This window comes from Perca flavescens, chromosome 10, assembly GCF_004354835.1.
Source record: "Perca flavescens isolate YP-PL-M2 chromosome 10, PFLA_1.0, whole genome shotgun sequence".
In the NCBI taxonomy this organism is placed as follows: Eukaryota; Metazoa; Chordata; class Actinopteri; order Perciformes; family Percidae; genus Perca; species Perca flavescens.
The window spans coordinates 7,114,610-7,133,722 of record NC_041340.1 but is presented as its reverse complement, the minus strand read 5'-3'; the positions used below and the strand labels follow the sequence as shown (position 1 = coordinate 7,133,722).

Sequence of the window (19,113 nt, the reverse complement as noted above, 5' to 3'; positions counted from 1 at the left end):
GGTATCAGCTGTGATGCATATCAGCTTGCCATGTTTGCTTTAATAAAGAAGATGATGCGAAGCTGACCCTAGTTAGGACATGAGTGTAGACTCCATACACAGTTCACCAATATCACATTTCATTATGTGCCTTCATGTGTTGCAGCTATGACCACACACAGATACACTTCTAATCCTGAACACAGATAGATTTCTTAACTAAGGATTTCTCATTTGACTCTGTTTTGAGTTGTATGACAAATGAGCAGCTTTATAAAAGATCCAATCAGGCCTTTTCATTTGGAAATGTAATGAATACACTGCACTATTACCCTTGATAAAAGGGGAGTGGATTTTAAGTGGAATTACTTAGAACAGTCATTTGAATCCAGCATGTTGTCCAGGGGCTGACTGCAGCATCTGAAAGACATTTTCAAAGCAGGCGATTTGCCTCAAGTCAAGTCATTACTGTCCCTTTTTATTATGACAATAAAAAATGACCACAAATCTTTTAGGTTTCATCAAGATAAATGACTCTTGTGGAGAAATGCACCTATTGACTTACAGTAGTTTGCATGCCCTCGCAGTGAACTCTCAACTTCCTGTTTTCCCTGCCTGGTTTTTTGGCAGCAGAATCAATCTCCATTAAGCAACTTGTCTCAGGATTTACAACCTAAAATATATTTGCACAAGTTCATTGTCAGTCTTTTTGTATTGTGACATGCCTGGATCATTTATTGTCTTGCCCCAAGCCCTTTTTGTTTTTATTATCGGTGTCACATTCCTTATCATGATGTTCAACCTTTCAACTCATGTAGATGTTCGCCTATATATGTGACAGAAATTCATAAACATTGCAACTGTTTGTCTTTCTGCACTGCAAAAAAACCCAGCCTTATCCAAATATAATTTGATCTTGCAACATGTTTGAAAATCTGATTGTTCTTAGTGAGAAGAATCTGCCAATTGAGTGAGATCATTTCTTTTTTCCTGAGTTTTAAGATGTTTGAATCAAATGATGTCATCTTGGACAAGTGATTTATATTCCAAAATAGCATCAATTGTGTCAAGACAGTTTTTAGAATAAGTGAAACTGCACTAAAACGAAGATCAAATTACATTTTCCTATTTTATATTTTATGGCTGTTTCAACAAAAGAATCTGATTTTAAGACTCACTACAGCTTTAAAGGGTTTGTTGGAGCCGAGATCTTTGTTTTTTTTGCAGTGCATTTCTCAGCTGTGAGGTGATGAAAGGCCTGCATGACTTGGCCCGTGGGGAAAGTGAACTGTGTTCCCCTCGAGGTTTTCCTTGTGTTGTCTGCCACCCCATCCATTTTAATTTGTGTTGTTCTGTGAACCCAGGCAAAACGTGTGATTCCATCATCAATCACTGTGAGTGTAACCCTTGTTTTAATGGCGGGTCCTGTCAGAATCGGGTGGATGGATATTACTGTCATTGTCCATTTGGTAAGTAATAGTAGGAAACCTTTTAGGGTATTAGTGAGCCCTGATGAATTGAAAAGCAAGATGTTTCAGAAATGCAATTCCCCCCTAAAGAAAAGAAAATGACGCCATTATTAATCCATGATTTAAACAAAAGTGGACACTGTCATTTCATTTTGTGTTTCCATTTTTCATTATTCGTATTGCTGTCAAATAAGCAAAAAGAATAACTTTTCAAAAATGCAAGACCTGACAGTAGAGATTTCTGCTTTGTTACTACTAAATACAGAACTTATAATATCGCTCAGTAAAGATTCTGTTTTATCTGTAGATATTTTTATCACAGCAGCACTGTGAATCATTCATTGGCTTCCTTTGATTCCTATTTTCGTCTGTTTTTGTCCTCAGGGGTTTTCGGTAAACACTGTGAGCTTAACAGCTACGGCTTTGAGGAGCTCTCCTACATGGAGTTTCCGTCCCTGGATCCCAACAATAACTACATATATATCAAGTTTGCTACACTGAAGAGCAACGCACTGCTTATGTACAACCACGATAACCAGACCGGAGACAAGGCGGAGTTCCTGGCTCTGGAGATCTTCGAGGGACGGATGCGCTTCTCCTTCAACTTGGGAAGTGGAACTTATAAACTGATGACCATGATCAAAGTTTCGGATGGGACATTCCACACTGTCATCGCCAGGAGAGCTGGGATGGTAAGAACATCTATTTTTATGGTAGAAATTTTTTTCATCATGCATCCTTGAAAACTTTTCATTGAGTGGCTCAATAGTTCTTACGGGTTTAGTAGCAAAAGCATTGTAGAATATCTGAGAAATGCCACATGGTATGGACTTTCGTCTGCTACACTATCAATAGCATTTATGTTTTGTGCTTTTATAGCTTGAACCTGCATCCAAATTTCGCCTTATATTCTTTTTTGCACCATCAGATGATAATTAAACTCCCCCAAACCACGGGTAGCTCAGCTTATGGTTTTTATGGTTTGTAATTATATTTTATTGCTCGTTGTGATTTACAATACGAGGATCCAAAATGGCCCTGAAGGTTGAAACTCTGTCTCCTGTGCTCTGAATGAGAGGCTTCTCTCTGCCAGCAGTGCAGTGGCAAGGAAAGAGGGGGAAAAAATCCAACCAGGCCTTGTCAAAGCTTCTATAATGTAGCTCTCCTGCTGGACTTCAAATCTGTCATTTCCCACCGTGCACTGAGAGTTTCAAAGGAAGCTGGTAAAATCGTTAAATTGTCAGTTTTGAGTTGGTGCAGAGTGACGGGATGGAAAGGAATACAGCACACGTTGAGAACTGTGATTCTGTCTGCATATAGTGCCCTGTGAATATTATGCAGAGGTGGTCATGTAAGGGCTCTTGAAGAATGAAACAGAAATGTGGGTATGTCGTGCCTCAAGTGCCAACTCCCTCAGGCGGTGTAAAGTGAACCTGATCACTATGTTTGCAAAGGGTGCTGCGGGTCATTTCGGTGGTCAGGCTTGAGGTCTGCTCTCAGTTGCTGCCGCCTGAAATTCTGAGCCACTGTCTAAAGCAGACCCAAACCACGGACACGGTCATGCACTGCTTCGTCATGAAGGCTCCAAGTAATCAGAGGGAGCAGAAAGTTCACAGATACTGTTACAATCATGACTATAATCAACGCTCAAATCCGTTCATTTGTCAAATGCAATAAAAGACAGACAGTTTTTTTTCACAGTACAACAGGAGCTGTGTTAGGGTCAGACTGATATAGCAGTTATCCAATGTACTGTATCTAATAATAAATGGGTTGAATCTGTAGACTGACATTATCAGTAAAATTGTGACATTTTTGTGACAATTTTGCTGTTTAAACCTGCACTCATTAAATTAATGTTTTTGGCCATGTGCTTGCGAGTATTGCAACAAGCTGTAAACACACCATGGATTTATTATCACCTTACAGACATTGATATAATGAATGTATTAGCAAACAGTTGCATACTCACACATCCAGCAGACAGAGCATCATTTGCATTTATTTGAAGTCCACCAGGTGAATTTAAGTCCAATGTTTACTCTCCTTTTAGTTCTGTTTTGGTCTCCACCACCTCCTGAGCGAAATATCTGTCTTCTTACTTAATAAATTGCCGTTTGGAATTTTTGGATCATCCTGCGTAACTGGACAAGAAACTTTTTTCCGTGAGCTTCCAAGTTGGATTCAGCGAAACCTACCTACCGTACCTGCACAAACTTTCCATGAACCCTTGATTCAACTTGATAAAGTCCACCCGTGGATGAGTCGTTTGTGAGATATGGCCATTAGAATAATCAATGTTCCCGCTGGGGTGGCGGCAGAAGTCTCAAAATCTGTGCAAAAAAAAAACAAATCTATTTGCACGGCTGTATACCACAGGGGACAGTAGGAGAAACTTTTATTAAATTTAGAGAAAATTTGGTGAAATTACATTTATAACAATTAGTGTGACAGTAACAACAATAATGTGACAGTAAATGTGAAGATCACAGCTAAAAACATCTAAGCAAGAGCACAACTGGTTTATTTGAAATCAGGGTTTTAAGTACAAACAACCAAATCTTCAATGAATGAGGTTTGCAAATGTAGTTTGACAGATCAGGACTTGCTGTAGCTGATTAGCATCAGCAGCTAATCATCAAGCTTTTGATTAGCCAAATTATTTGTCCTGGAAAAAAGAAGAAAACAAATGCGTAAAAGCAGTTCCTCAGTGCCTGCACCACAACAAAGAGCAGTCCTCCATTATATTAGTCATGGGGAAAACAATGATCTCCAATGGCGCTTTTCCTCACATTCAGTGTTAGCCAAGCACAAAAACACACTCCTCATCTTTTCGTGTTACATTCGGTATTAATTTCCAAGAGGGTCTTCTTGAGATACATATTTGCTCCACCACAGTGTGAGACACTTGACAGTGAGTGCAGTGTATTGAAGTCATGGCTGTAGTAGCCTTTGATCACAGGAAAAGACCGGAGATTAACACAATTTTGATGTGGTTCTGATGGTTTTTTATGGCGCTTCAGAGAGTCACGAATGTGTTTGAGAAAAATTTGTCATGTTGTTCCTCGCCTCGTTGTTGTCACCGTGTGTGTGCTTTACTCTGACTTGGTTCTGTGTACGTGTCCATGTGTCTGACTTGCGTGTGACTCAAGTTTACTGTGTGTGTGTGTGTGTGTGTGTGTGTGTGTGTGTGTGTGGGTGTGTGCGTGTGTGCGTGTGTGCGTGTGTGTGCGTGCTTGGTGGGGTCATGCTCTCCTGGATGATTTGTGTCAGAGATCCGGGCCAGTGTGGTCCGTGTTTACTTAAGATCCAGGAGAGGTGGAGCGTGATTGCCCCGGTTTTTCAACACTTTCACACACTTTTCCGGACATTTTCCTCACCAGCCCATTTCTTTTTCTTCCTAGAAGGGTCGTTCCCTTTCAGAGCACAGAGAGAGCAAGAGAATAATCCACATCTGGACAAAAGCTTTAGTACTATTAACGTGGAATAGGAAATGTTTTGCAGTAATGTATGGCATTTTTTATGCCACTCTCCCATCAACCACTGTGATGAATTTTATGAAAAGTAATTGGCCTATATATACCATGTGGTGGACAAAGCTCACGCTAACAACCGGACTTAGTTACACAAATACTCAGGGAGAAGTAATTGTAGCGGTTGAAATGCCCTTAATGGGTTGAACCAGAACCCTGGAGTGAAAGTTATGCTGCAGTGCACAAGAAAATATTTAGTCTGGCAGAAACATGTTTTTTTTTTTTTATCCAAAAGATGTGCACACAATAAAAAGATATTTAGACAGGGAATCATTTTGCAAAACAAGATGCTTTGATGATTTTTAAATCTAGTCCTCCTTTGCTGTCGAAACATCAAAAAAATAAGCATTAACACGCATATGTGGTCACATTCTGTGACCATCATTCATTGTGACACACGCATTGTAGTCTTCACTAGATCTTTCACAATGTATTAAGGAATATGTCAACATTTTGGGGAATACGTTTTTGCTTACTGGCAGAGACTTACATAAGAAGATTGATACCACTCTCATGTCTTTGCTAAATATGAAGCTACTGTACCACCACCGGCTAACGTAGCTTAGCACAAAGACTGGAAACGGGGAAACAGCTACTCTGGCTCTGTAACAAAGTCCATACACTAGCACTTCTACTTAATTTTGACATTGTTGTTCTTTGCTTTGATGAATGAGCATGCATCCATGTTCTACATAATTCCTAAAAATATTGACTTTTCTATCTCATAAAAAAAGACAAAAAAATGTCTTGAGATCAGATAAAATTGTAAGTTGTTACACAGTTGTCAGGACTCAAAGTTTAAACAATGGGTTTTCTCCCACATTCAAAATAAACGGAAAGTGACCCAAAATAAAATGAATGTATATCTGTATATCTGTTTTTATCAATATTTGTCAATTTAACTAAATTAACTCCATTGTTAGATCTATAGAGTAGCCCAGCTAGGCTGCAAGCCTGCATTTCCTCAGTTAGTAGCAAGAGAGCAACTCCACCATTAGTCTACTTTTCCCAATAAACTTATTTAGCTTATTTGGCTCTACCCACTGACTTGACTGACTTGACAGTGTTTGCACTGAACCAATACAAGTGACACTCATTCCCACATGACGCTGATTACAAAGAGGGAGAAACAGCGTGACTGCAACCAACTATGTCAACCACAGTCTACCAGAAATTGTTTTAAAAAATGAAGTCTAAAATGAGCAATCATTGACTGAGGTAGTGCAACTTCACATCTGTTAGTCTTAAAGACAATCACACGTGACATGCATGTGTGTGTGTCTTTCTATCATCATGTAGGCTGCTTCCCTGACTGTGGACGTGTGTGGAGATGACCATGAACCAGGCTACTGTGCTGTGAGCAATGTGGCAGTGCACACTGACTGGTAAGAAAATTACACACACACACACACACACACACACCGAGTACACAGATGTTCTGCTTCTATGATCCAACTGTATACATTAAAATAGTGTTGACAGTTTCGGGTCCAAGGCTTGGAAAACTCGATGCATAATAAAATTTTCCCATGTCTGGCAAAATAATGGAAAGTATTACAGAACCAATAGTTTTTGTGCACCTGGTTTGAACACATTAGCTAAATTATTTTGAGTTGTTGAATATAGCACTCTGACACTATTAATTGACAACAATTTTAATTTGTATGGGTTTTCCAAGCTTTTTTTGTCTTTTGACCTCTGTCTACTTGTTACCATTCGTCCCTGGTTGTCTTCTTCCCAGTCGTGACAAGAGTAATTTAATTTTTTTTTTGTTATAGGTGAATATGTTTTAAAAAGACTTAAAGCGGTAAAATGATCTAGGGAAAAAAGATTAGGTGAAAGTATGATAAAAATTAAACTATCCTGTTTATCATCTGGTAGCCTCTCAGATTGATCTTATGATCCACTGAGGTGGTGACCACTGAGGTTCATTCTGCTCCTGAAGCTGAGCTCAGCAAAACCAAGTCATGAAAACGTCATGAAACGTTCATTCAAGGTCTCCCTTGTTTCTTTCCATTTTTAATAATGGATATAAGTGTTTACAATTGAACATCCTTTACGATATGCTGTGTTATATCTAATCTGACGCAGCTCAGAGCGAGACTACAATGTTTCATTTTTCGTTGATGCTCATTTTACTAATACCTGACTGTAAAAGTATGTGAATGAAAGCAGATTGCTTAACAAGTAAGATGCAATTCTCATACATTTTTCTGCAATGATAATGCAAGTCATCTGTTGTAAATACGCAATATATGATGTAAAACTTCATTAAATTCCTGGATGATCACTTTATACACAGCTCTGAGCCAGGCCTTGTGGGGTGAACACTTGACACTGTACATGTGTTTTTGCATTTGTGTGTGTGTGTGTGTGTGTGTGTGTGTGTGTGTGTGTGGGAGAGAAAGATTGATATGACAGATAAAAAATGGGCCACATAGGTCTGCAGAAGGTTTATTTTGTAAGGGTCTTGGGACGATGTAGATGCGTAAAACTCGCTGACCTACAGTGTCATTCTATGTGTGTGTGTGTGTGTGTGTGTGTGTGTGTGTGTGTGCACGCGTGCGAGTATGCATACACACGCGCATACTTGAATGCATTTGTAAGCTTTTGGATTTCTGTGCATATGTACAGTACTTTGGTGCCTGCGTGCATTTAAGTATTTGTGTGTGTGTGTGTGTGTGTGTGTGTGTGTCCAGGATCCTGGACGTGCAGCCCAACAGGCTCTCGGTCGGAGGCGTCAGGTCAATAGAACCCGTCCTTCATCGCCGCGGTCAGGTCGCCACCCACGACTTTGTCGGCTGCATCATGGAATTCGCCGTCAACGGCCGCCCGCTGGAGCCCAGTCAGGCGCTGGCATCGCGTGGCATTCTTGACAGGTCTGCATACCCCCACCCTCCACGCCCGCGTTCACCCTCTCTCCATCATCTCCCTCTTCTTCCCATCTGTCCACCTTCTCTAACCTCCTCGACTCTCGCTGTGGGACATCTGTTCACACTCCCAAACCCCCGAGACAGTTTTTAAAGAGTTTTATTGTTTTTTTATTTTATACAAATGGCAGATTTTTGACGGAGGAAACCAATTGCAGAACTCCAGAGATTTTTTCTTCTTCTTTTCTGTCCTGCTGGTGAATAGTGAGGCGAGAACAGATCTTTTAATATGCTAATTCTCTTGGGGTTCTTTATGGGTTGTTTGTATTGCAGTACGGGGAGCGAAATCACGGCTCATCTGCCCCCCCTTTTTTTTTTTTTTTTTTTTTTTTGAGTTTCTTTTTCGGCGGACCCCCCCGGCTGCCGACTGAGCGGCTGACTTGTCAAACTGACGTTGTGTTTGTCGTTCTGTCTGCAGATGTCCGAGACTGGAAGGAGCCTGCACCACCAGCCCCTGCAGACACGGGGGCACCTGCTTGGACCACTGGTCTTGGCAGCAGTGCCAGTGCGTGGATGGTTTCACTGGCAAATTCTGTGAGAAATGTAAGACTATGCCTTTGAAGTTTTATTGCTGAGGCTGCACTTCCTAAGTAATATTCTATCATGATTATTTATGATTCCTCTCCCTCATGAGTCATCAAACTGCACCGTGTAGCTTAATATAGGCCACATCACTGCGTTCTGAGCTTTATTTTAAAGCATTTGTGTGTTTCATTATATCAATACTCAACATCAGAGTCTGAAACAGTCTGAGAAACCTTTGAGGTCCACGAAAACTGCCAGCACTGTTTAAGGTGCTGTGTTGTACTAACAGTACGTTAAGCAATGTTACCAATAATCATTAGCACATTTATTTTGAAACTTTCATATTGTAACTGAGAACAAACAAGATTGTTGCTCAAGAAGTCATGGAACATCCACACTTAGTTTTTCTCTGTTTGCCATTTGGTTTGATCTTGTGGGAAATCTGCTGTTTTGCTTTATGGCACGAAACAGGATCACAGCACTTTCCCTCTAATACAAATGGACCTCTCAGTCATGTGTTTCATCTTCAGGAAAGAAAGAGAAAATGAACGTGATGCCATGAAGTACAGGGAATGACACAGGGAATGGACATCCTCTTCTCAGAAGGAAGAAATGAGGTTTATAAGAAATGTCTACATTTTGAGCCATAATATGAGTAGTGTGACTTAGACACTGCCAGTCATCTTGATTATGGTCTTGTGGTTACAGTGAATTTAGTCAATTTTACCCATCCCAAAGCCCCAGTCGCTTAGGGAACTTTATCCTTGCGTTCTAGCAAAATAGGGAGTGCTAGAAGCTTGGTGACTACAGTGACTTCTTGCAGGGCTAGCTGGTGAAGTACTAGCCAGTTTATCAAAAATATGGATTTGTACCATCACATGTCTTTTGTGAAAAACAGTGTATACTATACTATATAAGTCTTAATCCAACGCAGCAATTGAGCTACGATAGCTTTGCCTGTTTTCGACTCTGGCTTTAGGTTTCCGCTCAAGTCGGCAATTATTTTTTTAAAAACAAATTTCCATGTCAACGTTCACCAAAGTTAAAAGTTGAAAATGTTTGCACAGATGCACAAATCCACTGATCGCTGATTCAGCTGCTTTCCCACAACATTTTGACACTTTAATGCGTTGCTTCATCTTAAATCCAGCCGCAAACTCCATGACCATACAATTTAGCTCTGTACTGCACTGTGCAGTCTATTCAAAAGCATTTTAGGTGAGGGAGAATGGCACAAACACAAAAAAAAGTTTTAATGGAAATCATTATAAACAACAAACACTTCAATTCCATGGATCATTTTACATTGTACAACAACAAATCTCATTATCAAGCATATAATGGCACACAGGCTGTTCTGTGCATCGACCTATAGCTTTCACTTCAGGGCAGATATTTGTAACCACTGGTGAGAATGAAAGGACCAATTTGTGGGTATGGCAGTCGGATTAGGAAAATGATTTGGGCCTGAGGGCCCGCCAGCGCCGGAGTGGAAATCTAAGTTTTACAACTGCCTGTGAAATGTCTGTGAAGTCAGACCGGATTGAGGATATTCTCTATCTTACTCCCACAGACATGACAGCAGACACTGCCCTGTCCCTGGATGGAACCGGCCGTCTGGACTACTCCCTGAAGCAGGGCCCTAAACGTGACATCCTTCTCAGACAATCACTGCAGGGCGGGACCTCTGACCCCGCCAGTCCCAGCAGCTTGGAGGTCAAGTTCAGAACACGCAGCAAGAGCGGCACTCTGCTGCATGTGCAGGAGAGCAGCAACTACACTACTGTGAAGGTGAGAGAGAGGAAGTGAAAGTGGGGTGACATGTGGCAGCGCTCCGAGAAACATTAGATACATTTTCAAATAATTGCTGTCTGTATGAACATTATAAGATAAGATAGACTCTATTGACCCCATAGGAAAATTCACTCGTCGCGGCAGCTCAATGCAACACAACAAATAAGAAAAAACACACTTTAAATATATAAAGGAAAGAAAAATACACAAAAAATGGAACAGAATAGAAAAATAAGAATAGAGTAATACTGGTAAATCTGTACACTATAAACCCTTCTTTTATATACAGGTGGGAATAACATATACAGATATACAGATGAATATGATACAGATAAATAGGGAATGGCATAATGCACAGTAGGAGGTGACACGGAGAAATATAAAAATAACCATACATAGTGCAGAATATTGTTAAGAGTATTGTTATTGTTGTTATCCAGACTCTACTGCATTGGCTCACATGGTAAATCCATGCTCACATGGTAAATCCATCATAATGTTCATTCCAATACTCATATACATACATACCTGTATACTTTCTATTTTTAACAGAAATACTGCTCTCTCTCTCTCTCTCTCTCTCTCTCTCTCTCTCTCTCTCTCTCTCTCTGTCTCTCGTGCACTGTTGTGCAATTAAACTCAGACCACCTCTAAATAATGAAACGCAGCACCTCAGGTAGTGGTTTCACAATAAAAGCCTTTTAAGGAAGTAAAAAGCCCTGAACTGTTGCAAGTGTTCCTTGGAGGAAGTTTGCACACAACCGCAACAACACATTAATAGCCAACAGGGGCAGATGAAAGAATAGGATGGCTTCCTACTAAAATATATTAAAATACACTTATCAAACTATAAATATTGGCATCTTTCACTTGAGGTAAGTGAAGGTCCTGCCCAATACTTACTGTGTTCCTGCTGTTTGTCCCCATCAGTATTATAGTGTTTTTAATGTCACGTGAAGCCAAAGACAATTTCCTTCAAAGTGGAAGACAAAGCTCCCAACAAACAGTAATAGAATAGTAATAGAAACTAACGTGAACAGCCACTCATCAGCAACAATTCCCCCTTAAACCACATTCATCACTGAGATCCCATGGAGATTCAGCTCAGCGCAAAATAATGCGCCGTGAACTTTCTGTTAAGGTACATTTGTATTCAAATTTTGGATTCTGTGGCATAGGAAATGTCCCCTTGTACACATAGTGGCATTTCCCCAAATGAAAAGCACTACAAGTTGTACGAGAAGATTCAGCTTAGTTTGGCATTGTGACTCTGCTAATTAGCCAGCTAACTTTGCCGAGCAGCCGCTGTTAATATTAAGCATCAGCCACGAGCCATACTCGCAGATTTTGAAGGCTCATTAGGGAACGTGCAAATCATAATTAGATCATGATTAGTTTTTAGTCAGTGCCAAGACACAAATCAGCTTTGGCTCATCCATTCGTACAGAGATGAGGTTCTGCAATATGGCTGCCAGATGATTTGTTGCATCACCAAAAGCATTTGCAGTCATGAGCCTGTGTTGGTTTGTGTGTGTGCAAACATACAGTATTAAGCTGGGACTGAAAGGTGGCCTGAATGTTTGTATATACGCTTAAAACAGGATGGTGTACACACATAAGTGTCTGTACATGTTCTCAGCTCCCCTTACTTTGACTCCCCCCTCACAACACCAGTCATCACCCCACACACTCTCTCCAACGAAAGGCAAACTCTATGGGTCTTTCTCAGCCACCTCCCTTTAGTCTAATTCCTTTTTTTCTCCTCTCATCCTGTTCAGCACCCCCTCCCTCTGACTGATCCTGGGCAGCTGCCCAAAGAGGCCCGAGTGCTCATTCATCCTCTTCAATTTTCCTTTTAGACCCCCTCCACCCTCACCACCACCGACCCCTTCCCACTTTTAGTACCAGACTCTCTCTCTTATGATTTTGTTTTCCGGCTTCGGAGCAGCTTCTGGTGCTCATCGAATCACCATCACAGCAAGCGTTATAAGCACCATGACACCTAAAAAAGAAGAGCAGCATGGGAATACATTCTGTATGTATGTACATATGTGTAGAGATTCTGAACTATATATACTGAGATATTAAAAAAAAAAAAAAAAAAAAAAAAACCTTGTTTAAAGATGTTTAATAGATAAACTTCATGATTGGTTTTCCAGATTTGGAGCACTTAGTTTTCTTTGGCTTGGGGAGCTTTCCGCTTTTCCCATTTTAAATCAATTCTTCCGGAAGCTACTTATCATTGCTGATTTTTCGGGGGGTTTTTGAAAAGAGAGGAGAACGGGATTACTTTTCCATCGAAAGTGGAGAGTACGCATATGAGATTACCATACACGGTGTGAGCCGCACATTTGTCGTCCATGCCAAAGTGAGCTTGATTCATTTCTTTTAAAGACGCACTGTGTCCTCTCTTTTTCTGGAAAGAGGGGTTCACCAGTGGGCGTTTGAATGAGCATGTTTTCTCAGAATGTGTTGTAAGCAAGCTCCTGGTCATCATCTGGCTGAATATCATTAGCTAAACACAAGTCGTGAGAACATGATTAACTGCAGCATGTCCCCGCCGGGAGGAAGATTTACGACAGTCAGGCTGCATTTCTGTTTTCGATCTCTGACCTCAACATCAGATTCGGAAAGCAGTGTGGTGGTAGTTTTGTGGAGACTGAGAGAAGACTTCCTCTCATCGCCCATGATTGATGCTGACATAAGTCATTGCATTAATCTGAAACACTTCCTTTTTAAACGCTAGTTCATGCAACTCTCATCAGGGAACATTATTTATCTTACGCTAGAAATTAAGAATTATAAGAGTATGCAGATTCATGGATTTATCCAGCCTGTCTACTCATCTCTAATTTATGATATGATGTCTAATGTGGAAGTCAACACCGAGACATATCGCTATACTTTACCCTCTGTTCCTTCTCTCAGCTGAGGAACGGCAACATCCACTACGTCTCGGACGCGGGTGTCGGGGGGAAGGTGGAGCGGACCGTGGGAGAGGCGCTGCTGTCAGACGGCCAGTGGCACACGCTCCAGCTGATCAAGAACGGCTCCGCCACGGTGCTCCAGGTAGACGGCATCCACTCCAGGGTCATCCAGCATGCCACCCAGGACTTTGGAGGACTCGGCGTTTTAATCTTTTCCCTGGGAGGGATCCCACCCGGACCTGCTCAGCAGAAAACTGTAGCAGGTGAGGCTCAACGGTGTATTTATCATGTGTTTTGGTTGGGGAGGATTAGGACAGTAGGTCATCAGATCAGGTCATGTCTGTCTATGAGTGAGTGCTAAAAACCTTATTTTCTGGCTTGTGATTGCCAGTGTCTCCCTCATTGCCAGGGGCCACACGGAATCTGGGGACAGAAAAAAAAGCAACATTTTTCGTAGATTATTGTGCAGATTTTACGTAGATTCTACGCAGATTTTATTAAATTTTTTTTAATAAAACTCAGAATGTTAACAAAACAAGTCCACTAAATTCCCCAGATTTTCATTTTGGATCACCTGGAAAAATAATAAATAATAATAATCTGCAGATTCCCTTCTCATTACCACAACTGAGGTAGCCTGGAAATCCAGACCTAAATCCGAAAGATTAAGGGTATGGCACTGAGTAATGAAAATGGCCCAACTCGAGGGGTGGCACCAAGCATGCATTTGAAAATATAACTGTATGCAATTGGATATTGTGGATATGACACATGCCTTTGGTGTGGGAGACCCAGGTTCAATTCCCACTGCGATACATCAACTATTGTGTCCCTGAGCAAGACACTTAACCCCTAGTTGCTCCAGAGGCATGCAACCTCTGACATATATAGCAATTGTAAGTCGCTTTGGATAAAAGCATCAGCTAAATGACATGTAATGTAATGTAATAATGCAATTGGATAACACTACGACCAATCACAACAATACACGGGGTGACGTATCCAGAGCCCTATACGCTTAGCTACGGAGCTAACTGCTAGATTAAACTGTCGTCATCTGTTTAGCTCGCCTCTGGCCCGCCTATATCAGATACACCGATGTGATTGGTGCAGCTCGGCTACAAGGGCATAGTTAATGAGCATCATTACTGAATGCCAGAGTGACTCACTGAGCAAATTCAAATTGTGCTCTCGCGAGAACTCTGGATTTCCAGGGTACAGCTGAGGTGCCTTTGAGCAAGCCAGTCAACCCCCAACTGCTCCTTACAAAAAGAGTTGATAAGAGAGATCGTTGCAGTGCCCAGGGAAATCATATATTTTGTGCACATAATGGACATGATGTCATTTTTCAATTCAGCGTAAATTCAGCGTATCTGATACATGTGTTGGGAGTGGGTCGTGTTCCTTTAAAGGAGCTGCTAGCTTCTAGCCTACCATAAATAATTTCTGAAGTACAGTTTGAGTTTCCGATGATAGTCTAAACGTTGTCTCGGAGGCTTTTCTACCCTTTCAAGAAAATATTTCACAGCAAAACACTGTAGTTTTGACAACAAACGTGTCATATTTAAAGTTTAAACATCTCAGTTTGGATATTGCTTTCTCCAAAACTAACTATGACAGTCAAACCCTTGATGAATGTGCACTCTGTGAAGTACAGTACATGTGTATTTACGAGCTGTGTCAAACACAAATGCTGAAGCTTTCAAAGACTGGCGTTTGACCAAAAAAACTCGCCCACTCTTCACCTACCGTAAATTACTAACGCAACAGTGTTTTCACGTTATGGAAACCTCTTCTACATTCGTGCACATGCACATACTGTAGTTATCTGTGACAGAGAACTCATGCTCTTGTGAGCCTTTATAAACCCAGTACAAACCTTTTTTTTTTTTTTTTATTCCCTGAAATGAATTGATAGTCTGCTGCTCAAAGTGTTGACCATATTTGGTGGCCATCCAACAAGACTCTGTGGAACTGGCCTGAGATCTGTTTCTATCTAAAGCTGCTGAGATTTACCTGCTATGAGGTCACATTAGTTGAATACATGTTTCAGAGTATCATTTATGGACAACATAACTAATATTAATTTAATTTGACTTTATCTTGAGAACTTTCTGTGTTTTGGTCCTATTTCCATGGACTCTCATCTGAGTTTAGACTTAAATCAAAGATCAGATTTCCTCGAACATGAGCTGGGAAAGAGTTTGGAAAAGGTGAAAGAGGGGGTTTCCAGAGGGAGGTAATGCAACACAGTAAATTTTAGAATTTCAGGGGAGGGAAAAACTAACCTAATACTATGCACTAATATGGTGAAAAATGAGCCATTTGAATTATTTGTTGACCTTTCTTACATAATGACCAGAGCATACATAAAACAAACATATTCTGAGCATGCAGACTGCCTGTTAATCAACCCTTACCTCAATGTGTGTCTGAACAGTCAGGTTCTTTTGTGTACTCACTTTTCTAGGAATAATGAAAAGGCACAAATGGATTCAATCTGCACTGGGATAAATTCAATAAAAATCTATTTACATCGGTGAGGCAGTGCTGTTAGGCAACACACGAAGCAAAAGATTAAATTAGACACAGAGACATTCATCCAACCCAGATGTATGTCATGAAGCTATAATGGCTGTGATGATGGATTCTCTGTTAGAAAATATTTCATATTTCTTTCAAATTGGCCAGCGATTGATTTTAAAATCATGCATTTGTTTTGAGGAGCTGCTTTTCCATAAGATTTTTTTTTTTTGCTGTTGTCCTAAGCTTGAACCAATTACCAGTCTAAACAAAATTGCTTTAGCTCTGATTATAGCTCCCAGTTCCTGTTATTTACAAGGAAGCGATCAAGGGTCGGCAGACATTTTGAAAAACCAATCAGTCCGGTGGCAATCGGAAAGCATTCCCCTCCAGGCCACTGTTATGTCCTTGTTGCTGATGGCTGCTTCTTGTTATCTGATCTGGTTTCCTCTCTCATTCATTTACAGGTTTCGACGGCTGCCTGGCCTATGTGAAGTACAATGGGAAGAACCTGCCATTTACCGGAGAACACAGCCTTGTCACCTTAACTCAGACCAGTTCGTCCGTCAAGATCGGCTGCAGAGGTCCCAACCTGTGTGAGAGCAGCCCATGCTGGGACGGCTTGATGTGCGTCAACCAGTGGTACACGTACCAGTGTGTTCCACCCGGCGACTGCAGCTCTAATCCCTGCCAGAACCATGGCAGCTGTGTGCCGGATCCCCGCTCAGGTTTCACCTGCATCTGCTCTGAGTTCTACACAGGCAAGACTTGTGAATCCTTGGTGGCCTGTCTGGGTGTCCTATGCCCTCAGGGTAATGTCTGCAAGTCAGCCAACAACGGCGGGTTTGTCTGCAGCCCAAGTCCAACAGCGGAGACGATGGTCCTCCCCATCTGGGCGGTGCCCGCTATTGTTGGCAGCTGTGCCACCGTCCTTGCCTTGGTGGTGCTCAGCCTGATCCTGTGCAACCACTGCAAGGGCCGCAACAAGACCAAAGTGCCAAAGGAAGCCAAGGAGAAGAAACCCAAGGAGAAGAAGAAGAAGAAAAAGAAAAAGGGTAGCGAGAACGTGGCGTTCGACGACCCAGATAACATCCCGCCATACGGAGATGACATGACGGTACGGAAACAACCAGAAGGGAACCCCAAACCGGACATCATTGAGAGGGAGAACCCCTATCTGATCTACGATGAAACAGACATTCCCCACAACAACGAGACCGTCCCCAGTGCTCCCTGCGTCCCCTGTAACGGCCCAGAGGCAGACATTGAACACTATGACATAGACAATGCCAGCAGTATCGCCCCTTCAGATGCAGACATCATCCAACACTATAAGCAGTTCCGCAGCCACACGCCCAAGTTCTCCATCCAGAGACACAGCCCGCTGGGCTTCGCCCGACAGTCTCCCTTACCCCTCGGAGCAACGAGCTACACCTACCAGCCTCAGTACACCCAAGCACTGAGGTCCACCCCGCTCAGCCACTCCCACTCAGCGTGCCCCACCCCAAACCCTCTCTCCAGACACTCTCCAGCCCCGTTCACCAAGCCCTCTTCTTTTTACCGAAACACTCCAACCAGAGAACTCAACCTGGCTCGCCGTGAGGGCAGCCCCCTGGACCTGCACAACGACATGTGCCAGCCACCGCCCATGTTCAACTACGCCACCCGGCTGGGGAGGCGCAGCAAGAGTCCGCAGACCATGGCCAGCCACGGCCACACATCCAGGCCCGGCAGTCGGCTCAAGCAGCCGATCGAGCAGATCCCCCTGGAGACGGGGCCTCCTGTGGGGCTGTCTATAGAGGAAGTGGAGCGGCTGAACACTCCACGCCCACGCAACCCCAGCATCTGCAGCGCTGACCACGGGCGCTCCAGCTCAGAGGAGGACTGCCGCAGGCCGCTGTCAAGGGTCCGCAACCCCGCTGATGGCATCCCTGCCCCAGAGTCCTCTTCGGAAAGTGACTCACATGACTCCTTCACCTGCTCAGAGATGGAGTACGACCGGGACAAGCCGGTGGCTTACAGCTCCCGAGTTCCCAAGCTCTCGCAAGTCAACGAGTCGGACGCTGACGACGAGGACTACGGCGGGAGGCTCAAGCAGAGGCGGTACTCGAGCCGGAGGGCAGAAGGAGGACCTGGCATTCCCCAGATGCCTCCTTCTGAGCAGCACTACACCCTGCCCCACAAACTGGGCCAGCAAGCTGGGGGCTTCAACTGGGACAATCTGTTGAACTGGGGCCCCGGCTTTGGACATTACGTAGATGTGTTCAAGGACTTAGCCTTGCTTCCCGAGAACGCGGCAGCAAGAGACATTGAAATGAACAGTGGGGATGGCTCGGTTACCATTCTAAACGAAGGAGAAGCTGAGCAATATGTATGAGACTATTTATTACAGTGTTGTAGAATATGGTGATGTTCTCTTAAAAAAAAAGAAGAAAAAAAAAAAAAAGGAAGACTGTACATTTCAAGAGAACATCGGACTACACGTTTTTTTTTTTCACGTTGTACAAAATTATAAGACGACTTTCAATGCAGTAAGGCAGAAACATGGCACCTGTAACATGACAGATTTTGTCATTAGCCACCTTGGAATAGTTTACCAGTCTTTTCTAGGTCCAGAGTCAACAGTACAATCGAGCATTCATGCCTCTGAGGCCTCATTACAAAGTATCCATTGACGCTGAAAGACTTAAAAAAAAAAAGGAAAAAAAAGTAATCCATGTCTGAATTCAATTTAGTGATTGCAAAGCTCCATTCACATTATCTTGATCAAACATTTCTGTTTTGTATTACCAGTATTGCCTCTCCTTTAAAACGTCTGTCACATTTACAGCTGAGAGATAAGAGGGTAGATAATATTAACGCTCACAGGAAGAGAATTCCAACGGGCCGTGGAGCAAAAGAAAACTCCCGGTCTCCGTCTTTTTAGGGGTCAATTTTTTATTGACTTAAAAGGAAGCACGTGTGTTTGATCCGACTGCACCTGTAGGTGACAGTCGGCAGCCCTCGGTGTGAAAGTAAGTACGCCGTTTTGCTCGCACGGTATGGCAGACCCCCCACCATTTTCTCTCTGTCTTTGCCCTGGTGGGTTTCTCACAGAAGACTGGCTAAACGCTCCAAGAGTGAGGATTAATCAAGTCCCCTGCCTTATAGACATTTGAGGATTTCAGTACGGGGGAGCACATCTCCTCTTCTGTTTTTCTGGCCTTCAGTAGCAGAGAAGGTTTTGGGGAGGGTAGTGTTGTTTGTCACAGATTTGCTCTTTTTGACCAGCCAAGCGTTTCATAATGATGATGATGATGATGATGATGATGATGTATGGATCCTATAAACATGACCCCAACTAATACACTATGAACATGTGTACATTTTTTTTTTAATTCATGAGAAATCATGGAGTCATTTGTTGTTGGTGTCCTCGTCCAATTATTTTGAC

The 19,113-nt window shown here is 42.5% G+C and overlaps 1 protein-coding gene across 1 annotated transcript in view; it reads left to right on the top strand.

Annotated features, from left to right (window-relative positions):
• Window positions 1-18,894, top strand: part of fat4 (FAT atypical cadherin 4) — a 105,794-nt gene extending 86,900 nt beyond the window's left edge. Inside the window, 8 exon segments of the mRNA XM_028588729.1 lie at window positions 1,344-1,448; window positions 1,833-2,140; window positions 6,281-6,366; window positions 7,681-7,860; window positions 8,330-8,454; window positions 10,010-10,227; window positions 13,159-13,420; window positions 16,148-18,894. Of these exon segments, the coding sequence (XP_028444530.1) occupies window positions 1,344-1,448; window positions 1,833-2,140; window positions 6,281-6,366; window positions 7,681-7,860; window positions 8,330-8,454; window positions 10,010-10,227; window positions 13,159-13,420; window positions 16,148-18,057 (3,194 nt within the window). The 3' untranslated portion in view covers window positions 18,058-18,894.
• Window positions 18,895-19,113: the final 219 nt, after the last annotated feature.